The sequence below is a fragment of the Dipodomys ordii genome, unplaced genomic scaffold (assembly GCF_000151885.1).
Source record: "Dipodomys ordii isolate 6190 unplaced genomic scaffold, Dord_2.0 Scaffold134, whole genome shotgun sequence".
In the NCBI taxonomy this organism is placed as follows: domain Eukaryota; kingdom Metazoa; phylum Chordata; class Mammalia; order Rodentia; family Heteromyidae; genus Dipodomys; species Dipodomys ordii.
This window is the reverse complement of record NW_012267350.1, coordinates 2783825-2806173: the sequence shown is the minus strand read 5'-3', so window position 1 is coordinate 2806173 and position 22349 is coordinate 2783825. Positions and strand designations below refer to the sequence as shown.

The 22349-nt window shown below is 38.8% G+C and overlaps 1 protein-coding gene across 1 annotated transcript in view; it reads right to left on the bottom strand.

The window, feature by feature from the left end:
- The window catches only part of Maob (monoamine oxidase B), a 106205-nt gene that overhangs the window by 26872 nt on the left and 56984 nt on the right, over window positions 1-22349 (bottom strand). Inside the window, exons 4-6 of the mRNA XM_013030861.1 lie at window positions 18046-18150; window positions 16181-16272; window positions 737-878 (exon numbers count right to left, since the gene is read on the bottom strand). Coding sequence (XP_012886315.1) covers window positions 737-878; window positions 16181-16272; window positions 18046-18150 — 339 coding nt within the window. The remainder of the gene's footprint in view (window positions 1-736; window positions 879-16180; window positions 16273-18045; window positions 18151-22349) is intronic.

Genomic DNA, 22349 nt, shown 5'->3' with positions numbered 1-22349 from the left:
GGAGGAAGAAGGGGAGGAGGAGGAGGAAGAAGGGGAGGAGGAGGAAGAAGAAGGGGAGGAGGAGGAGGAAGAAGAGGAGGAGGAGGAGGAGGAAGAAGGGGAGGAGGAGGAAAAGGAGGAGGAAGGGGAGGAGGAGGAGAAAAGTAAAACAGGGGAAAGAAGAGGAGAGGAACACAGGCTACATAGATTGAGAACTCAAATCCACTTCTTTCTGTGCCTATAGCAAAGTGCTTTGTATAATGCTGTGGCTCAAGAACAGGTATTGGATGAGTGAAAAAGAGAAGGAATTCTGTATGTGTTTTTTTTTCCAATGATCCTTTTTAGGAATAGTGCTGGGGATGGAACCCAGGGACTAGCATGTGCTAGACAAGTTCTCTACCTCCCAAGCTACAACTCCATCCCATGGTGTGTGTTTTCAATTGAAAATGCATCTCTAACTTTCCTTTTGGAGCTTTCTAGGAAATGCCAGAGCTATGTTCATCAGATAGTTTCCTACAAACTTACCAGACAACAATCAGGTATATATCCCAATGGAAAAAAACCATAAAGACAACCATAGTCATAAAAGAACACTGGTCACTATAGGCTCATCCTGGGTACCTAACTTTCTTTTCTGAAAGCCACTATGAGCTGCCAGGATAAAGCAGTTTATGCCACAAGCTTGTGTAGAACTTCAGCAGCTCCTGATTGAAGGACAATCTTTCATTCTAGTAGTGGGTGGGGAATGGATAGGTACCTGCCCTCCATTGGTTGTTGACAGGATCCTGGTTGTGCCCCCACATTGCTTGACATACCACAGGAACCACAGAGCAGAGACTTCATGGGTCTCCGCTGTGACACAGAGGTTCACAAAAAGAGTGGCTAACTGTTTTGCAGATCTGCAAAGGAAGGGAAAAAAATATTGACAAATGCAGAAAAATACCTTCTTAATTCTCTAAAATTGTACCACTGCACAAGTTGCAAGAAAATGTCACTAGAATTCCATATTATAGAATCAAACAACAGAGATTTGGAGACTATGAGATTTCACACTCCTTCAGTGAAACATTATTCAGAATCAAGTTTTGTTCCATATTCAGTGTGGTTATGATTTGTTTACACACAACCTGCCATTCTTCCAGTGATCTTCATCTTGGTAAAATGCCCCCCTAAGGGGTGAAAGTCAAAATTCTAGAAATCAAATTTTATTTCTCTCTCCATCACTCTTTCTTCATTCTCCAATCCATAAGTGAGGTCTAGCAAGTTCTCATTACAACAGTTCATCTTCACTCCCATTGATTTAGCATCACTTTTTGCCAGGAGTATTGCAGACTGGTCTCTGCTCCCATTCATCCTCATCTAGTGTCAACTGAGCATACTGAATACTCTCTTTACAGTGGTGCTCTCTCTCAAATGGAATTCAAGTAGCACTATTCCCCTGCTTAAAACCTCCCACTAGCATTCTACCAAAATCAGAATAAGGTTCAGCTTTTCCACCACAGACTCCAAAACCCTAAGTAATGTAGCTCAGGCCTGCCTTTTACTTCTCATCTCATACCCTCTCCCATGTATTCTAATGTTTCCTCAGAAATATGCACTCTTATTTGTCAATGAAAATGAGCACTAGCTTCCATATGCCTACCACTCTGGCCTTTTCTGTCATTTTTACTTGTATAGTATCTTTAGAATTGTCTTTAACATCTAAAGTTATCTTGATTATTGGCTTATCTATTTTGTTGTCTCCTTCATTAGAATATCAATCCATGAGAAGAGGAAACTTATTTTTCTTGCTCACTGTAGTGTCCCCTTTAACAAAAGAGCAGATGGCAGATAGGAATCACTCAGTAGTTACTTGTTGAATGAATGCATGAGAATTCTTATTTGAAAATTGTTTTTGTGCCAATCTTAGGGCTTAAACTCAGAGCCTGAGAATTGTCCGTTAGCATTTTTTTCTCAAGGCTAGTGCTCTCCCATTTCAATCACAGCTCCACTTCTGCTTTTTGGTGGTTAATTAGAGTGAGAGCCTCATGAACTTTCCTTTCTAGGCTGGCCTTGAGTCAAAATCCTTACATAACCTTCTGAGTAGGTAGGATTACAGGCACCAGTCACTGACACCATGCTTCAATTGAACAAAATTTTTAACTCATTCATAGTGTACAAAAGATATGGTAGGTGACACATGAAACATAAAAGTAGTCACAGATATCTATTTCAATTATTTTACTGCCTAGAAGAAGACAAGTTCCAAGAATGGATATATGGAAACTAGTTATTATAACAATGATGGGTGAACAATTGCTTGGTTCTTTGGCCAGTAAATAGCTAAGAGGTTATGTCCTGTCAAGAAACACACCAGAAGTGGACAATCTCCTGCAATTCCAAGGACCCAGTCCTTTGCAATGCACACAAAAATCCATCATAGTAATGCAAATCCTGGGATCTCTTTAATAAGGATCATTGCCTTGACCATCTAACTGTTGGGATCATATCTCTTTCTTGAAATAATTATGAAAAAGAACCTTTATGGTGACTTTTATTTATTTACATATATCAATTGTACAAAGGAATTTCACCATGATATTACACATATATGTAATACATGTATATACATATATATATATAAACATATTTGGATCAAATTCTCCCCTCAATTACTAATTCCCATCTCCACAGGTTTCATTGTTCTATTTTCATGTGTAAAGTCTTTCAGATGGAAGTTGAGCATAGGGAACTGAAACGACAGATAGTTGAACTGCAGATGAGGGAAGTGACTGTGATTATGACCGGAAGGTGGGTCCATTTCTAATCCTTTTGACTTACTTCCAGAACCTGAGCAATAAAAGAATGGAAACAGTATTTGATCGATGGAAGGTCAAGACAGCTAGTCTAATACTATTTTACTATTTTTGTATTTTTTGCCCTGTTGACTTTTTAAAAGATAAATGTTATAACATTTTCCTACATGAAAAATATATACACATTAGATCAACTTTGGAGAATTCATGAAATAAAAATATGAGATGAGTAGCTTCCTTATTTCTAACTCAAAAAATATAATTACTAGCTGCATTTTCTTTAAGGCACAGTTTTCTAAAAATGATCGCCTAAGTTTCATTGAAATGTCATTTATAGTTACTTTTTAAAAATTGATTTTAATGTATGTCCCTCCCCCACAGTATAACCCCTGCTTTCACTGAATTTGATGTCAGTATAATCTGTGGAGTGGAAGAGGAAAAACAAATCGTTTAAATAGGGATACAGGTGGACCCATTGCAACAATGAGATATACAAGTCGTTATGTCAAAAATGAACTTTACAACTTTGGTGCGGGGGAGGGGTGGAGGATTGGGTGGGGGGAGAAGGATGAGATGAAAAGGGGAAACAAAGGAGGAGGCTACAATGCTTGATAAGAAATGTATTCATTATCTTGCCCACCTAATTGTAACCACTCTGTACAGTATTTTCACAATAAAAATTGTTTTTAAATTTTTAATTATTTGTTTTGTAATTTGTGTTTTTGAGAAACTTTTTTTTTTCTGATCCTGGGGCTTGAACTCAGGGCCTGGGCGCTGCCCCTAACTTTCTTTTGCTCAAGGCTAGTGCTTTACCACGTAAGCCACAGCTTCACTTCCAGCTTTTTGATGGTTAATTGGAAATAATCATCTCATGGACATTTCTTCACAGGCCGGCTTTGAACTGTGATCCTCAGATCTTAGACTCTAGAGTAGCTAGAATTACAGGAGTGAGCCATTAAAAAATGTGCACACTGATCTTTGAATACATGATTGTGCTCTTCTTTGAGTTAGACCAGGTTGGATATTCACAGGATTATTTTTCTCAAACCAGGAAATCATTCCATATATATCTTTCTTAGGATGAATTAGAAAATTTCCTTTTGTGTGCATTTATCGAATGAGCTTAGAATGCTATTTTTAATAGCTTATATTTATTATACAGGAATGGAGTGTTCAATGTTACATTTCCACACGTTTATAATATATTCCAACCAATCATAATAAATTTCAACCAACCTAACCCTTCTATTACTCTTGTGATCCCCTACCCCCACCAAATTTCAACAAGTTTCACCATTCTATTTTCTGCAAACAATCTATTTTAACAGTATTCAACCTCTCATCCTCCTTGTTAGCCCAACCCCCAACAGTATTTTCCCCCACCCCAGAATCCTTTTAAGATAAGTCAACACTAAGAGTATTCAGTGACTAGAGGCCAAGAGCCATGATATAGAACATCTCAAGTCTCCACAATCTCTCAAAATATAATTGGTCCTATCTTAAGCTCTCTGGGAAGACAAGGTACAAGTGAATGTATAATAACCTTTCTAAATCAGGCACCAGTGGTTCACACCTGCAATCCAAGCTACTCAGGAGACTGAGATCTGAAGATTGCCATTCAAAGCCAGCCTGAACAGAAAAGTCCATGAGACTATTATCTCCAATTAACTAGTAGAAAGCTAGAAGTAGAGGAGCAGCTCAAGTGGGAGAGCACCAGCGTTTAGTGAAAAAGCTAAGGAACATCACCTAGATCCTGAGTTCAAACCTCACTATGAGCACTAAAACAAAACAAAATCAAGAAACTTTCCATAACAGAAGTTCTAAAAACCAAAACAAAAAAACCTCCACAAATGCACATAATTAAACTCTCACCGTATTTTGACAATGTAAAGCATAGGATTAAAAAATAAATTTTATAATTTTAAGACAATAAAGAAATTTATCGTGTAAGCTATTTTTTCAAAGGAAGTAACAGTTAGCTTTGGATAAGGGTTTAGACTTATCAATTTTTTTAAAGGTGCTGATTTCATGGCACAAAATCATTAACTATTTCCCAACTGGTTGCATTATAACATTTTAGAATAGGCAGAGTATTATATATTAGTAATAATGAAAAACTGGAAGAACTAAAAATATGCAACAAAGTAATAGGGATAAATAGATTACGACATTTGCATTGCTTTGGCAGCATATATATATATATATATAAACAGGTTCAGTTAGCACTGAGATAACATTTCACTGCACATATTCCATGCCAACCTACTTTTCCATGTGTTTAATAATGATTTTTCAAGCAACTAAATTTCTCTACAACATGATTTTAAAACAATAGATACATCATTCCATATTTTGAGTGTTGTATAATTCATTTAGGCAATCTGTTATTATATTAAACCTTCAAGTACTTTCTCCTTTAAAATGATGCTTTCATACTGCACCCAGCTAAACTCTCCTTCATAACTGAAGGTCAAATAAAAAACTCCCATAGCAAAGAAAAACTGAAACAATATATCTCCACCAAACCAGCCCTAAAAATTTGTGGAGGGAAGGGAAAAAAACGAATCGTTTAAATAGGGATACAGGTACAAGTCATTATGTCAAAAACGAACTATACAACTTTGGTGGGGGGGGAAGGATTGGGTGGGTTATGGGGGAGGATGGGAAGAGATAGGAAGGGGAAACAAAGCAGGAGGCTACAACGCTTGATAAGAAATGTACTCATTAATGGTTGAACAAGTTTACATTCCCACCAACAATGAAGTAAGGTTCCCTTCTGTCCACATCCCCTCCAGCATCTGTTGTTGCAAGAGTTCTTGATTTTTGCCATTCTAACTGGAGTGAGGTGGTATCTCAATGTTGTTTTGATTTGCATTTCTTTTATGGCTACAGAGGTTGAGCATTTCTTCATGTGTCTATTGGCTGCCCTTCTTTCCTCTTCAGAGAAGTTTCTCTTTAAGTCTTTAGCCCACTTATTTATTGGGCAGTTGTTTCTTTGAGGATTTGTTGTTGGGGGATTTAATTTTTTGAGTTCCAAGTATATTTCAGATATGAGACCCTTGTCTGTTGTATGGCTAGTGAAGATCTTCTCCCAATCCGTGGGCTTTCTATTGATCTTGCTAGCTATGTCCTTTGCCATGCAGAAGCTCTGCAACTTTATGCAATCCCATTTGTCTAAACTTTCTTTGATTTGTTGTGTTTCCGGGTCTCTATTCAGAAAATTTCGGCCTGAGCCAAGGAGACCTAGGGTTTCTCCTATTCCATCCTGTAATGTTTGGAAAGCAGTATGGAGGTTCCTCAAAATACTTCACATAGAGCTCCCCTATGACCCAGCAATCCCACTTTTGGGCATTTACCCAAATGTTTACAAACAAGACCACACTAAAGCTACCAGCAAAACTATGTTTATTGCAGCATTATTTACCATAGCTAAGATCTGGAACCAACCCAGATGCCCCTCAGTAGATGAATGGATCAAGAAAATGTGGTATATATACACAATGGAATTCTATGCCTCCATCAAAAAGAATGACATTGCCCCATTTGTTAGGAAATGGAAAAACTTGGAAAAAATTATATTAAGTGAAGTAAGCCAGGCCCAAAGAAACATAGGTCCCATGGTTTCCCTTATTTGCAATATCTAGTATATGTATGAGTCAAGCACAAAAGGTCAGATAATGTGATGTTAGGAAAATGAACCCTAAGATATGTATTTTAATGTTTTTTTCTTTCATGCATGTGTTTCTAACGCATTTATAAGATTATCTCTTTGTTGCTTTGTATGTCCCACCACCACAGTATAACCCCTGCTTTCACTATATTTGATGTCAGTATAACTTGTGGAGGAGATGGGGAAAAACAAGTCGTTTAAGGATACAGGTGGACCTGTTGCAACAATGAGAAGTACAAGTTGTCATGTCGAAAACGAGCTTTACAATGTTGGTGCGGGGGCGGGGGGAGGCTTGGGTGGGGGAGGAGGCTGGGAAGGGGTGTGAAGGGTAAACAAAGGAGGAAGCTGCAATGCTTGGTAAGAAATGTATGCATTATCCTGCCCATGTAATTGTAACCCCTCTGTACAGTATTTTCACAATAAAGATACTTAAAGATGTCCTACACATAGAAAACCAAAAAGACCACAATAAAGACCAAGAAACCATGCCCAGAGAATCCAAAAACCATAGGAAGAACCCAGTGACCACAGCTCCCGAAAAGGTGAATAAAATGGCAGGAACTCCCAAATACCTCTCAGTCCTATCTCTCAACATTAACGGACCCAACTCTCCAATTAAGTGACATGGACTGTCTAATTGGATTAAAAAACAAGAGCCTTCTATTTGCTGCCTTCAGGAGTCACACCTTGCCCTTAAAAACAAACACATTTTGAAAGTGAAAGGCTAGAACAAAAGCTACCAAGCAAATGGCCCCCATAAACAAGCAGGAGTTGAATCCTAATATCAGATGAAACAAACTTTAAATTAACATAGTGAGAAGAGACAAAGAAGGTCGCTACATACTAATTAAGGGATCTCTCTTTCAGGAGTATATTACAATTCTAAATATCTATTCAACAAACAAGAGAGTACCCAAATTTATCCAAGAAACACTACTTTCCCTCAAATCCCATATAGATCCAAAGACATTAATTGTTGGGGACTTTAACACAGCACTATCCCTACTAGATAGAACAACTCGGCAAAAACTCAATAGAGAAACCACTGATCAAAACAACTGCATATATCAACTAGACTTAACATCATATATCTACTAAATTATTTCACCCAGCAGCATCAGAATACATGTTTTTCTCAGCAGCACATGGAACATTTTCCAAAATTGACCACATTTTAGGTCACAAAGCAAACTTGCCCAAATTCAGAAACACTGAAGTTATACCTTGCATTCTCCCAGACCACAAGGGAATAAAATTAGAACTCAACACCAAAAGCCACCAAAGAAAGTCCTGTGACACATGGAGGCTGAACAACACATTGTTGAATCACCAGTGGGTCATGGAAGAGATTAGAAACAAAATTCAAACATTCATTATATTCAACAAAAATGAACACACAAATTACCAGCTCCTCTGGGGCACAGCAAAGGCAGTACTCAGAGGCAAGTTTATAGCTCTGAGTTCCTACATCAACAAATTGGAGAGATCTGAAACCAACAAATTAATGAGACATCTGAACCTCCTTGAAAAAGAGCAGCAAGAGAAACTCCAATCCAGTAGATGGAAAGAAATAATTAAAATTAAATCAGAATTAAATGAATTAGAATACAAAAATACCATAGAAAAATCAACAAAACAAAGAGTTGGTTCTTTGAAAAAATTAACAAAATTGACAGACCCTTAGCAAATCTTATCAGATAAAGAAGAGAACACACCCAAATAAATAAACTCAGAGATGAGAATGGAAACATCACCACAGAAACCACCAAGATTCAGAACATCATAAGGGAATACTTCTCAAATCTTTATGCTAGTAAGTTTGAGAAATTCACAGAAATGAACCTTTCCCTAGCAAATATCGACATGCCGAAACTAAACCAAGATGAGTTAAACCATTTTAACAGGTCCACATGAAGCACTGAAATAGAAACAACAGTAAGAGACCTCCCATCTAAGAAAAGCCCAGGACCAGATGGTTTTACAGTGGAATTCTACAAGGCCTTCAAAGCAGAGCTCACACCAATATTCTTCCAACTCTTCAATGAATTTGAAGGTTCACTACCAAATTCTTTCTATAAAGCCATAATAACCCTCATCCCCAAACCAAGCAGGGACTCATCAAAGAAAGAGAACTATAGACCCATTTCTTTGATGAACATTGATGCAAAAGTTCTCAACAAAATTTTGCCAATCGATTTCAACAATTCGTCCAAAAAATCATACACCACGAAAAACAGGATTCATTTCAGGGATGCAAATCTGGTTCAATATATGTAACTCAATTAATATAATTCATCACATCATCAAGAGCAAGGATAAGAACCACATGGTTATCTCAATAGATGCAGAAAAAGCATTTGACAAGATACAACACCCCTTTATGATGAAGGTTCTGGAAAAATTAGGAATCCAGGGAACATTCCTCAATACAATAAAGGCTGTATATGAGAAACCCACAGCCATCATTATACTTAATTGTGAAAAACTAAAGCCATTTCTTCTTAACTAAGGAACGAGACAAGGATGTCCATTCTCTCCAATTCTCTTCAATCTAGTATTATAATGCCTACCTACAGCAATAAGACAAAATGCAAACATAAAAGTGATTCAAATAGAGAATGATGAAGTAAAACTCTCCCTCTTTGCAGATAACATGATCTTGTATTTAAAGAATCCCACAGACTCCACTCCCAAATTAATCAAGATGATTCAAAACTTTGGCAAAGTAGCAGGGCATAAAATTAACCCCCAAAAATCAATGGCTTTTTTGTATGCCAACAATAAGAGTGTGGCTGAAATCAGGAAAGCAAGTCCATTCGTAAAGGCCCCACAAAAAATAAAATACCTAGGAATTAACTTAACCCAAGAAGTGAAGGACTTCTATGATGAAAACTTTAAAAACCTGAAAAAGGAAATCAAAACAAAACTGAGAAAGTGGCAAAACCTCCCTTGCTCCTGGATTGTAAGGATCAACATTGTGAAAATGGCAGTACTTCCCAAGGCTATCTACAAATTCCATGTGATACCTATCAATATTTCAACCTCATTCTTCAAGGAAATAGAAGAAGCAATCCAAAAATTCATATGGAGCAATAGAAGACCATGAATAGAAAAAAAGATCCTTAACAAAAAGAACAGTGCTGGAGGGATATCAATATCAAATTTCAAACTCTACCACAAAGCCATAGTAATCAAAACAGCTTGGTACTGGCACAAGAACAGACCTGAGGACCAATGCAATAGAACTGAAGACCCAGAAGTGAACCTACAGACATATAGCCATCTAATCTTTGATAAGGGAGCTAAAAAAATAGAATGGAAGAAAGACAGCCTCTTCAGTAAGTGGTGCTGCCAAAATTGGTTAATCACTTGTAGAAAACTAAAGCTAGATCCTTATATATCATCCTGCACCAGAATCAACTCCAAATGGATCAAAGACCTCAGAGTCAAAGCAGACACTGTGAAAACATTACAGGATGGAATAGGAGAAACCCTAGGTCTCCTTGGCACAGGCCCAAATTCGTTTATTAGAGAACCAGAAACACAACAAATCTAATATACGTTGGACAAATGGGATTGCATGAAATTGCAGAGCTTCTGCATGGCAAAGGACATAGCTAGCAAGATCAACAAAAAACCCACGGATTAGGAGAAGATCTTCACTAGCCATACAACAGACAAGGGTCTCATATCTAAAGTATATCTGGAACTCAAAAAATTAAATTCCTCAACAACAAATCTTTAAAGAAACAACTGCCCAATAAATAAGTGGGCTAAAGACTTAAAGAGAAACTTCTCTGAAGAGGAAAGAAGGACAGCCAATAGACACATGAAGAAATGATCAACCTCTGTAGCCATAAAAGAAATGCAAATCAAAACAACATTGAGATACCACCTCACCCCAGTTAGAATGGCTATAATCAAGAACTCTAATAACAACAGATGCTGTAGGGGATGTGGACAGAAGGGAACCTTACTTCATTGTTCAACCACTTTGGAAAGCAGTATGGAGGTTCCTCAAAAGACTCCACATAGAGCTCCCTTATTACCCAGAAATCCCACTTTTGGGCATTTACCCAAATGATCACAAACAAGACCATAGTAAGCTACCAGCACAACTATGTTATTGCAGCATTATTTACCATAGCTAAGATATGGAACCAACCCAGATGCCCCTCAGTAGATGAATGGATCAAGAAAATGTGGTATATATACACAATGGAATTCTATGCCTCCATCAGAAATAATGACATTGCCCCATTTGTTAGGAAATGGAAAGACTTGGAAAAAATTATATTAAGTGAAGTAAGCCAGGCTCAAAAACATAGGTCTCATGGTTTGCCTTATTTGCAATAACTAGTATATGTCTGAGACAAGCAGAAAAGGTCAGATAAGTTGATGTTAGGTGAAATAAACCCCAAGATAAGTATTCAAATGTTTTTTTCTTTCTTGTGATCGTTTCTAACATATTTATAAGATTATTTCTTTGTTTGCTTTTTTATGTCCCTACCCCACGGTATAACCCTGTATTCACTGTATTTGATGTTGGTATAATGTGTGGAGGGGAAGGACAAAAACAAATCGTTTAAATAGGGATACAGGTGGACCCATTGCAACAATGAGAAGTACAAGTCGTTATGTCGAAAACGAACTTTACAACTTTTGCGTGTGCGGGGGGAGGGGGAGCGCGGGGGGGGGAGCACGCGGGGGGATGGGATGGGATGGGAAGGGATGGGAAGGGGAAACAACAAAGAAGGAGGCAACAATGCTTGATTTAAGAAAAGGTAATCATTACCTTGCCTATGTAATTTTAACCCCTCATGTTATTTTCACAATAAAATACAAAAAAAATAATCAAAAAAAGAAAAAAGGAAATAAAGAAACAAACTGAAAAAAATAAAATGATGCCTTCAGCCAGATTTTGGTGGCTAATAATTTTAATTTTAGCTACCCAGGAAACTCTGATCTAGAAGATGATTCTTTCAAGCCAGTGGGACAGCAAAGCCCACAAGACTCCATCTTCAAAATAACCAACAAAAAGCAAAGCTTTGGGGCTGGGAATGTGGCTTAGTGGTAAAGTCCTTGCCTAGTATGCATGAAGTACTGATTTCAATTCCTCAGCAACACATAAACAGAAAAGGCTGGAAGTGGTACTGTGGCTCATGTGTTAAAGTGCTAGCCTTGAGCTCAGGCCAAAAAAGCAGGGCTTCGAGAATACATGGCATAAGTAGTAGTGCACCAGCTGAGTAAGCATTCTAAGTAAGTGTGGGGCCATGAGTGCAAACATTAGTACAGGCAAAAAGAAAAGAAAGAAAAAGCTTTGAAACAGCCTCTCTCCCTCTTTCTCCATCCCTATATGTATCTTTCCCTTTCTGCTACTTCAGAGGTGGAGATCTGGAGGATCAAGGTTTGAGGACAACCCAGGCCAAAAAAAATAATTTCACAAGACCCCTCCCCCCCACCATCTTAACAGGGAAAATTTGGGTGTGTTGCCATACACCTGTCATCCCATCTTTCGTGGGAAAAGTCAATCAAAATATTACAATGCAGACCTGCCTGGGCAAAATGTGAGACCCTATCTCAAAAATCAGGAAAACAAAAAGGACTGGTGTTAAGGTTAAAGAAGTAGATTGTCAGAAGATGGCGGAGGAGAAGCTGGAAGCTAAACAAGCTCTTGCATAGAAAGCAGTTTAGTGTTTCAGTGAACAGTCCTAGGCTAGAGAATCACACCAAGTGTGCCATCACAGTACAGAGAGTTTGGCCAGAGAGGGAAAATCCAGGCCAGGAGTCAGATCTCAGCACTTGCCAGTAGCTGGGGCTGCACGGCAGCAGAGGCAGCTCTAGCCACCATATCTACAATAGACAGAGTCCCGGACAAAGACGCCAGACAGCAGGCGAGAGGATTCTGCTCAACACCGGCAAGAACTGACAAGGAGCAGATATCTTCATCCTGCAGATCGCAGAACAGAGATGGCCCAGGAACCAAGATTCTGGCATGAGTAGAACCCTGACATCCTCCTTCTCAAGGAGCAGAGGAGGGAAGGTTGCCCCTGCCCCACTAACGGAGATCTCCATCTTTGATACTAACAAAGGCCTGGCTGAGCAGCTAGCTCCAACTCAGGCCTTGGAAGGAAATAAAAGAGTCATTTAGCAGGACACAGGAATCTGATCTGACCTACCAGGCTTAGCTCCACCCAGGGGAATGTCACCCAGCCCAGGCAGGAAAGCTCTGCCCTCTCCCCAGGAGTGGCTTTCTTCACTGGGTAAACAGAGCCAGAGGCTGCCCCTCCCTACAGCATCCTAGACAAGCAATTGAAATTCAGTAAACATAAACCCTGAGAATGGCTCTAGGCTGGGCTCTGAGTGTCTCAGGAGCTAGCCCCTCAGGGAAAAGCTACTGTTTGCTGAAAGGCCTCAACTCTACCCAGAACCTAGCCTCATCACAGCATCTCCAAACTAGAGGAAACAGCCATCTCCCTCTTTTGTGATACTCAAAGCAGATCTCCTTCCCACAGAACTAGCCTAGGAGGAGGATCACAAAATCCTGGGTAAAGCAGAGCATTTTTCTGCCTGCTCAAACTGGCAAGAAACCAACCAAGCCACAGGAAAATCAAACACCACAAGCAGACCAGAGACTCCAACTAGAGACTGGTTATGGACACAAGGGAGATACAGGACCTTCCCATTCTCCCCCACCATCACCCCCTAAAAAAATCAAAGAACTCTTTTTGTACCTTTTTAAATTTTTATTTTTTAATTGATTTTTAGTAATCTTTTTTCCTCTCAATTTTTATTTTAGGTGTATATGTGTATTTGTGTGTATGTGTGTGTATGTGCTTTTAAAAAAAATCTCTTTTGACCTTTTGGTCCTTTTTATTTATTCATTCTTTTCATTTTAGTTCTCTTTCTTTCTTTTTTGCGTGACTTAACTGCTGTTCTGCTCATCCCCAGATATATACCTGTCGTCGATTAGTAGACCTTATCCCCCATTGTGTACATACTTAATCCAGAAATGTATTACTCAATTCACGTTTTAGGATTAACTTCTTTAATAGCAGTATTATTTCTTTATACCTATATAATTTTCAAGTAACTAATTTTAAGAATTTTTATTTTTAGTTTTTCATGTCTCCTTTCTATCCCTCCCCTCCTCTTATCCTATCCTTTCCTTCTCTCAATATCATTTCTTTAAAGTTACATAATTTTTTGGGGGGGGTCCGGTTGTGGGGCCTGTACTCTGGCCCTGGGTGCTGTCACTCAGCTCTTCAGCTCAAGGCTAGCGCTCTACCACTTGAGCAACAGTGCCACTTCCGACTTTTTTCTTTTTTGCTTATGTGGTGCTGAGGATTCAAACCCAGGGCCTCAGGCATGCAAGGCAAGCACTCTACCACTGAGCCACCTTCCCAGCCCAAAGTTACATAATTTTTAAGTGTTTCACTTCTTAAATTTAAATTTTTGTTTTTCCATTTTTTCTTTTCTTTTTTTAAAATCTCTCTCCTATCATTCTGTCCAATCCATTTCCCTCTCTGAGATTAGAACTTGGTTAAGTTCACTCTCCTTTTACCTCTCCACATCCCTCTAATCCTATTTTTCCCCACATTTCTCCCTAAACCTAATAATTTCTGCTTTGCCAAATTCTTCTTTGCAGTTCTTAATCCATAGTTGTTTGATGTTGAATAGATTGTGTCTGTTGAACTAAATAGTATCTGCAGCCATTTTGACTGCAACTACAGGACTTTGGTTGATGCTTGCCTTAAAATAGTGTTCTAGCACAAAATTGGTGTTACTTTCATACCAAATGGACAGAACAAGCCAGAAAAAACACAAGAAAAATGGCAAGTCCGGGTATCTCAACTCCCACTCGTGATAATCAGGTGACAGAACAGTTAATGAATAATCCAGAGGAGAGTTCCCAAAAAGCTCTACAAACACTACTGGTAAACATGGTGAATGAAAAGACTGAAAACCTGCAAAGGACTCAGTGTGAGTGTGATAGGGAGAGAGAGGAGGCAAACCAAAGATTAATATAGGAATCTCGTGAGCTTGAGGAAGCTACTCAAAGAATGATACAGTAATTGTGTGAGCAGGTTGATAACAGTCAAAGAGAAATGAAGGAATTGAGTGAGCAGGCTGAGAACAGTCAAAGAGGAAGACAGGAATTGCATGAGCAGGCTCAGAACAAAGAGCAACACAGGAAATGCGTGAACATGAGGAAGCTAATCAAAGAGTAATACAGAAATTGTGAGAGTGGGATGAGAATAGACAAAGATCAATAGAGGCATTCATGGAATCCATAGACAGCTGAAGGAATCCAGGGAGACCACAAATGGAATTCTGAGTAGAGCCCAACAGAAGGAATGGGAGCCCAAGGAAACCATAACCAATCAACTAAGTGATTTGAGAATAAACACTGAACACCAAATTAAGGAAGTAAAAAAGTTCATACAAGATGTAAACAAAGCTCCAACAAAGAATTTGAAGCCATCAAAGCAGACTAATTAGAAGGAAAAGAAATAAAAAAAAAAAGTAGAAAGCCTTGACAGTAGGTTAGGCCATGCAGAAGATCGAATCTCGGGGATTGAAGACAGCATAGATATTATAGAGAAAGAACATACAACTATCCAAGACAAATCCAAGAAATATCATAGACCTACGGCATGAAGATGTCAGCTCCAGAGTAAACATATTTCCAATAATGTTACTTAGTCTGAGAGGACGGTCTCCTTGAACTTGGCTTTCATTCCTCTTACTCTACAAACCAAAACCTCACCATATGGTTGAACTAGAACTTCTCATAATACTTTCTACTTTTCCTACTATTTAAGAGCAGTAAGGCCTCTTAAGATCTTATGTCTAAACAGCCTTTACAACTTGTCTACAGTGCTATGAGCACTTGTTTTCAACACTATATACTTTTCGTTAGAAAAGACCACCAGTAGGTCCACTGGTACATTTTCCCTATAGTTGTGAATAACCTAGAAGTTGCTTTTCATATCCTTGAGGAGTGGTACTGTATTACAGAAAGTGTTCCAGATGCATAAAGCAATCATTTCTACATTTGGCTTACAGTGAGAAATATAAACGATGCCCCCATCAACAACTTGATAAGTGAGATCTTTGCTAGGTGTTGATGGCTCACACTTGTAATCTACTCAGAAGGATGAGATTTGAGGATCACAATTTGAAACTATCCCAGGCAGTGAAGTCCATGAGACTTTTTAATTATTCAGAAAAGGCCAGAAGTGGTACTGTGGTTCAAGTGGTAGAGCACTAGTTTTGAGAAAAAGTATCTCAGGGACAGGGACAGGCCCTGAATTCAAACCCCAGAACCAGCCTCCTCAAAACAAAAATTTCAAGTTGATGGGTGTATGCTGTTTTAAGGAGGTGGCATGTTCTGGTCTGTTCTGAGGACTTTATGGCAGTAGCAACTTTCTTTTTTTCTTTTTGCCAGTCCTGGGGCTTGAACTCAGGGCCTGGGCACTGTCCCTGAGTTTCTTTTGCTCAAGGCTAGCACTCTACATCTTGAGTCACAGCACCACTTCCAGCCTTTTCTGTGTGTGTGGTAATGAGGAATTGAACCCAGGGCTTCATGCATGCTAGGCAAGCACTCTACCACTAAGCCATATTACTAGCCTTGCAGCATGGTTTTAGACCCAAATCAGCTTAGTGAACCATATTGCTAAATGAATCAACAATGTAGTCACAGTAAGTGCCTTTGCCTAATGACGGGTCTTACTCAGTCCAGCAGATCTTGTTCAGTAGTTCCTCCATTGTCATGTGGTCCCATACTTCTGCAAGGGGTGCCTTCCATGGAGCATCACTGGGGATCTACATTCAGAGAAAGATTCAAATAAGGAAGACAGTTTTACATTCGAAATAACTATCCAAACAATAGCAACAGCTCTCACAAGAAGTAAAATGTACATTTTTTAAATTCCTCCCGTAGTTTATTTTACTGAAAACAATGTTATCTGAACAGCTTTCCTGGTCTAGGGAAAAAAGGATATGACTTAAGTGGTAGAGGTCCTGTGTAGCAAACACACAGTTGGGCAGCAGAAGCTCATGCTTTGAATCCCAGCTACTAAGGAGGCTGAGATCTGATGATCACAGTTCGAAGCCAGCCTGGGCAGTAAAGTTCATGATAACTCATTCTCCCATTAACTAGAAAAAAATACTAGACCAGAGGGGTAGCTCAAGTGATAAAGCAGTATATGTGAGCTAGGTGCTGAGAGAGAATTTAAGGTTCTCAGTTCAAGCCCTGATATCAGCACACACACACACACACACACACACACACACACATACACACACACACACACTTTACTATAACCAAAAAGAAATGTGTATAGCTTTCCTGTTATAGTACTCAGTCTATATTTAATTTACAATAAACTTTTTAACACAATGAATAGAGGTATAATTTTAATTGGATAGTTTCCAAATATGAATGATAGTGGTTCCCCTAATCCATTTGTTCCAACACCCCAACTAGATGAGTGAAACTGCAGATTATACCTGATCATAGATACATAGGTAAATAGAGATCTACATATATATCTATCTAGATTTTCCTACACAAACATACCTACAATAAAATTTAATTTAAAAAATAGGCCCAGTAGGAGACTAACAATAGCAGTGAATTGGACAAGTTATAGCAATATACTGTCATTAAGTTCTGTAACTGCAGTTAGTAAATGTTAAGTGGAAAATTTCAGAAGTAAACACAGAGAGAGACTTTATTCTAAAACCACAGAAAGTGAAACTGTGGATAAGGTAGAGCTACTGTACTAAGTTACAAAAACTATTTCCAAATTTCCCTTTTTAATCTAGGCTCAGAGTGTTGTACTGAATCATGTCTGAATCAGAATTTCCAAAGAAGCTTTGCTTATGCTTTCTTACAGGTTGCAGATTTGGGCATGGAGAATTGGATAGCCAGACGACTTACTTTGTTATGTTCTGAGCATTTTTTAAATTGCAAATATCATCCCAGGAAGGCTGAGTGGTTTATCATTTTCTGCCTGTTCAGCAGTGGCATGCAGGCAGCAATTGGCTATATTATTTTTGAGTTAGAAACAAGTTCATTCATTCAAGTTATAGGTATTCACTCACTATTCCTATGTGCTCCACAATGTGCTATGCACGGAGGATAGATGGATAATATATCATTCTTTCCTCCTTCTTTCCTTCCTTCTTTCTTTCTTTCTCTTTCTTTCTTTCTTTCTTCCTTCCCTTTTTCTTGTTTCCTTACATTTTCTTTCTTTTTGCCTTCCTTCCTTCTCGTTCCTTTTTTCTTCCTTTCATGCTGGTACTGGCATTTGAACTCAGGTCCTGAGCACTGTCCCATAACTTTTCCTCTCAAGGCTGGCACTTTACCCCTTGAGCCACACACCCACTTTGGATTTTTGCTGGTTAATTGGAGATAGTAGCCTCACAGACTTTTCTGCACAGTCTGGCTTCCAACTATTTTGTCAGATCTCAGCCTCCTGAGTAGCTATGATTACAGGTGTAAGCCACTAAGGGCTGACATACTTTCTTTTAAGGACTCAACTTGTATGAAAAAATACAAATTTTAGCCACAAAGGCTTTTGGAAGCTTTACCTCTTCCCCCATGATATCCATTGTTCTCCAGAGGTTGTTATGATCTAGGTAGGCGATAGGATTCCACACAGGAGGAAATGGGCCCCTGAATGGGTATGATTTTCCCTGTAAGACAGAGATGTTTTTAAAAGGAAATCTTCAGAACAGCATAAATGTAGTTAAATCTTCTCTGTTTGTATCTGCAGATAAAATCATGTTAGTTATAGATATGTGCTACACACACAAGTCTTTTGCTTCCTTGTGTCACTATTTAATATTTTAGGGTAGAGATTCCTACCCAAACCCTCTGTTGACTAAGTTTGATGTCACATCAAGCACAATAAAAAATGTTCTCTCTGAAATCAGAACCCTTATTATGCAATGTTTAAATGCCAAGACAGAGGTAGGATTAGGATACCAAATGAAATCTCATTTGTCAATAATACTTGTGAATATCATAGAATCTAGAGCATAGACAATCAGGACACGTTACAAGTGGATAAAAACAAATTGCATAAATGCAATCCTGTGTAGAAAGAAATACCAGACAGGGCTCCCAGCAAGCTCTCCAAAGGAGTGAGAGCTACTAAGTCAAGGCAGAAATTCCCAGAGATCAGTCAAATCAAAGAAGAAGAATGAGACAATTCCAGGTCTCTGGTCCAGACACGTTGACACCATATGGTTCTCCCCATGGCAGCATCTTGATCAAGCTAGAGGAATACTTCTCAGCAAAGGATTAAAAATAAGGCAGAATGCAAAACATGTCTTGGAAGCTTCACTTGTTAGTGGCAGTTAGGAGACACACACACTGAAGAAGAATAAATTCAAATTTCTCAGTAAACCAAAATCTCACAGTAAATCATTCAGAGAAGATTATCTTATATTGTTTTTATACAGAGAAAATGGAGAGAGTTAGAGGTGTAGCTCAGTTGGTAGAGTGCTAGGCAATGAACAAAAGTGTCATGTACTGAGTTCAAGTCCTAGTCTTGGAACAGAAAAAGAAAAAAATATAGAGAAACTGGAATTTTGAAATAGGAAGCGAAAACAGGGGTTATACTGTGGGGGAGGGGCATACAAAACAACAAAGAAATATCTTTTAAATATGTTAGAAACAATAGCAAGAAAGAAAAAAAACATTTGAGTCCTTATCTTGGGGTTCATTTCGCCTAACATCAACTTATCTGACCTTTTCTGCTTGTCTCAAACATATACTAGTTATTGCAAATAAGGGAAACCATAGGACCTATGTTTCTTTGGGCCTGGCTTACTTCACTTAATATATTTTTTTCCAAGTCTTTCCATTTCTTAACAAATGGAGCAATGTCATTCTTTCTGATGGAAGCATAGAATTCCATTGTGTATATATACCACATTTTCTTGATCCATAGGGATACAGGTGGACCCATTGCAACAATGAGATGTACAAGTCGTTATGTCGAAAAATGAATTTTACAACTTTGGCGTGGGGGGGGGAGAGAAGGGAAGGGATGGCAAGGGGGAAAAAGGAGGAGGCAACAATGCTTGATAAGAAATGTATTCATTACCTTGCCATGTAATTGTAACCCCTCTGTATGGCATTTTCACAATTTAAAAAGAAAAAGAAATAGGAAGAGATCTCAGGCTCTTCTTTGTGTTAACTCTATGGCAGGCAAATCTCTCCACCAAGGGTATGAGATTCTTAAGGAAGAGTTTTTCTCAATCAGTATACTCCAGAGAAACAGAAAAGAGAGACCGAGACAGAGACAGTGAAAGAGAGAGTTTAGTTTTATAGAACTAGCTTGTGTGACGAGTGATTGGCAAGTCCAACGTCTTCAGAGTACAGTGTGGCTTAGTGGTGGAGTGTTTACCTAACATGCATGATGCCTTTGGTTCAGTTCCTCAGGACCACATAAACAGAAAAAGCCAGAAGTGGTGCTGTGGCTCAAGTGGTAGAGTGCTAACCTTGAGCAAGAGAAGCTCAGGAACAGTGACCTGGCCCTGAGTTTAAGCCCCAGGACTGGCAAAAGAAATAGCAGCCTGTTAGCAGAATTCTCTCTTCTTCTGGGAAGTTCAAAATGCTTTTCTGTTAAGCTTTTTCTGTTAAGAGTATTGGTTCAGAAAGGGAGAATTCCCTTGTGACTCATGAGCTTGGCCCGGGAAAAGGGCTAAAGGTAAATTTTGAAAGAGGGCAAAGTCAATCAACAAACCATAACAACCAAAGCGGCACTCACCCAGACTTGTGTGCTTGATACTTTTGCCCCCATCTCTGCCTTCTTACCCCAGGGACAGCATCTTTGACTAATATGTGCTATGTGTAAGCAATATGAAGGAATGGCGGGGTGTCCCTTCACAGACTCCTTTTGATCCATCCCTGCTCAGTGGCCTAGTTGAAATGACACCCCAGCTGAAATACACAGACTCTCTTTCAATGGGGTCCCAAACACAGTAAGGGGTTCCACAACAAGATTCCAGCAAGATGATGATGACAGAGATCTTCAAATTCAGGAATGCTTTCAGAAAAAAAAGATGTGTTGGAAACGCTAAAACCAAAGTCAGAATAAAAAGTGATCGTGAGAGATCATAGAGAGTGCTGGGTAACACTACATAAAGAACACAAGGCTGAGGAAGAAGGAAGCACTGTGCCCCTTTTATATCCTGACTTGGAATCCTCAGGATCTCATATCCAAACAGGCAATGGCTTAGCTTAGCCAGGTTCATAAAAGCTAGTATTCTTTTATGAGTAGGGACAACTTCTGATAAACACAGGAAAAAGCTATTGTTAGACTCCTAAAGATATTTTAAATCTTCAAGCTTCAGGGAGTAAGGAGGAGAGAGAGGAATGGCTATGTTTATAAAGTTACACAATCAAAGGCAGTACAAGAGGACTGGACCTCCTATTTGCCCATGGGAGAGACAGTCCAGTGATTGTTTTGTCCTGAAGAAATTGTGAAGGTATCACAATAAGCTCCTAGTTCAGGATGTGCCCCAAGTCACAAAGCCAAATAGCAGATAGCATTTTTGTTTGAACCTCCAAATAGCCCTATGAGATAACCTAATAGAAATATATTCTTTCTTTTATAGATAAAGAAAATAAAGCATAGACAAGTTAAAATTAGTAGCTCAGGATCTTACATCTCATAAATAGAAGCTACTGGAAGCTCAACTGAACTTATAGCAGCTATATAGGTCAAACGTGTGTGTGTGTGTGTGTGTGTGTGTGTGTCCACATGTCTGTGTGTCCATGTGTCTATGTATATAGGATAGGAAATGTCTGGCAATTCTCAACACTCATTAGCGTATATAAACACATAAACTGGTGATGATATCAAAATTCTTTTGATCAAAATTAAGCAAGTGCCATCTGGATGCTGATGGCTCACACAGGTAAATCCTAGCTTTTCAGGAGGCTGAGATCTGGAGGATCACAATTCAATGCCTGGGCAGAAAAGTCCATGATGTTTTTATTGTAAAAGTTTGAGAAAGGTTATAAGATAATTAAAAATATTTTTATTATCTTTATGTAGTTGTTCAAAGGAGTTAAAATTCAGCAGGATGATTTTAAGAGGCCAATAGAACTGATTTGAACTGGCTCTGAAATGTGCTAGCAATTTTGAGGACAGGCCAATCAATCAGTATTTATAAGTTTTCATTCTTTTCTTAATTACATAAATGGTTCTGGGGTTGGAATCCAGGGACTCTCTGCCAATGAGCTGTACCTTTCGTTCTGTTACTTTTAGAATCAGAATCAATATATTCATCTCACAGGTGTGCCATGGAGATGGCCTGAGATTATATAGAGCACATAGAATACATGTGGTAAATGGTTATTTCTGTGATTGTAATAAATGATCTGTCATCCCTGCAACCACTTTGTGCTCATAAATCCATTGTTACAATCTTGATTCATCTCTTTTGGCTAAATTCCCAGAATTGAATTTCTGGCATGGAGATTTGGGTTTGGCTTTTTAAATCAAACTTGTTGAAAACCAGCAACTGAATTGATCCTCATGTGGACTTATTTTGGAGCCTGTAAAGACTTGCCAGGTTCAGTCAAAACATAGGAACTCTGCCTCCTGGAATCTTCACAGAACAAAAATAGGCTGGCTGGGCAATGCAGCTATCAGTAATGTCAAGATCAGCATTTCTCATGTTCTTTTTGTTTTCTTGACCTCTTTGCCATCTTGTTCTTTATGTCAAGCTCCATCCCTGTTAGTAGAAACAAGTGACTTGGTTTTTCTTAGAGTCTGTTCCTGAGGAATGACCTTTTCTTCTCAGGATGTTCCCTCTAACTTTCATGGGAATTGTGTCTTTCTGGTCACAGGGACCGAAGGTGGCCACCTGCTCTT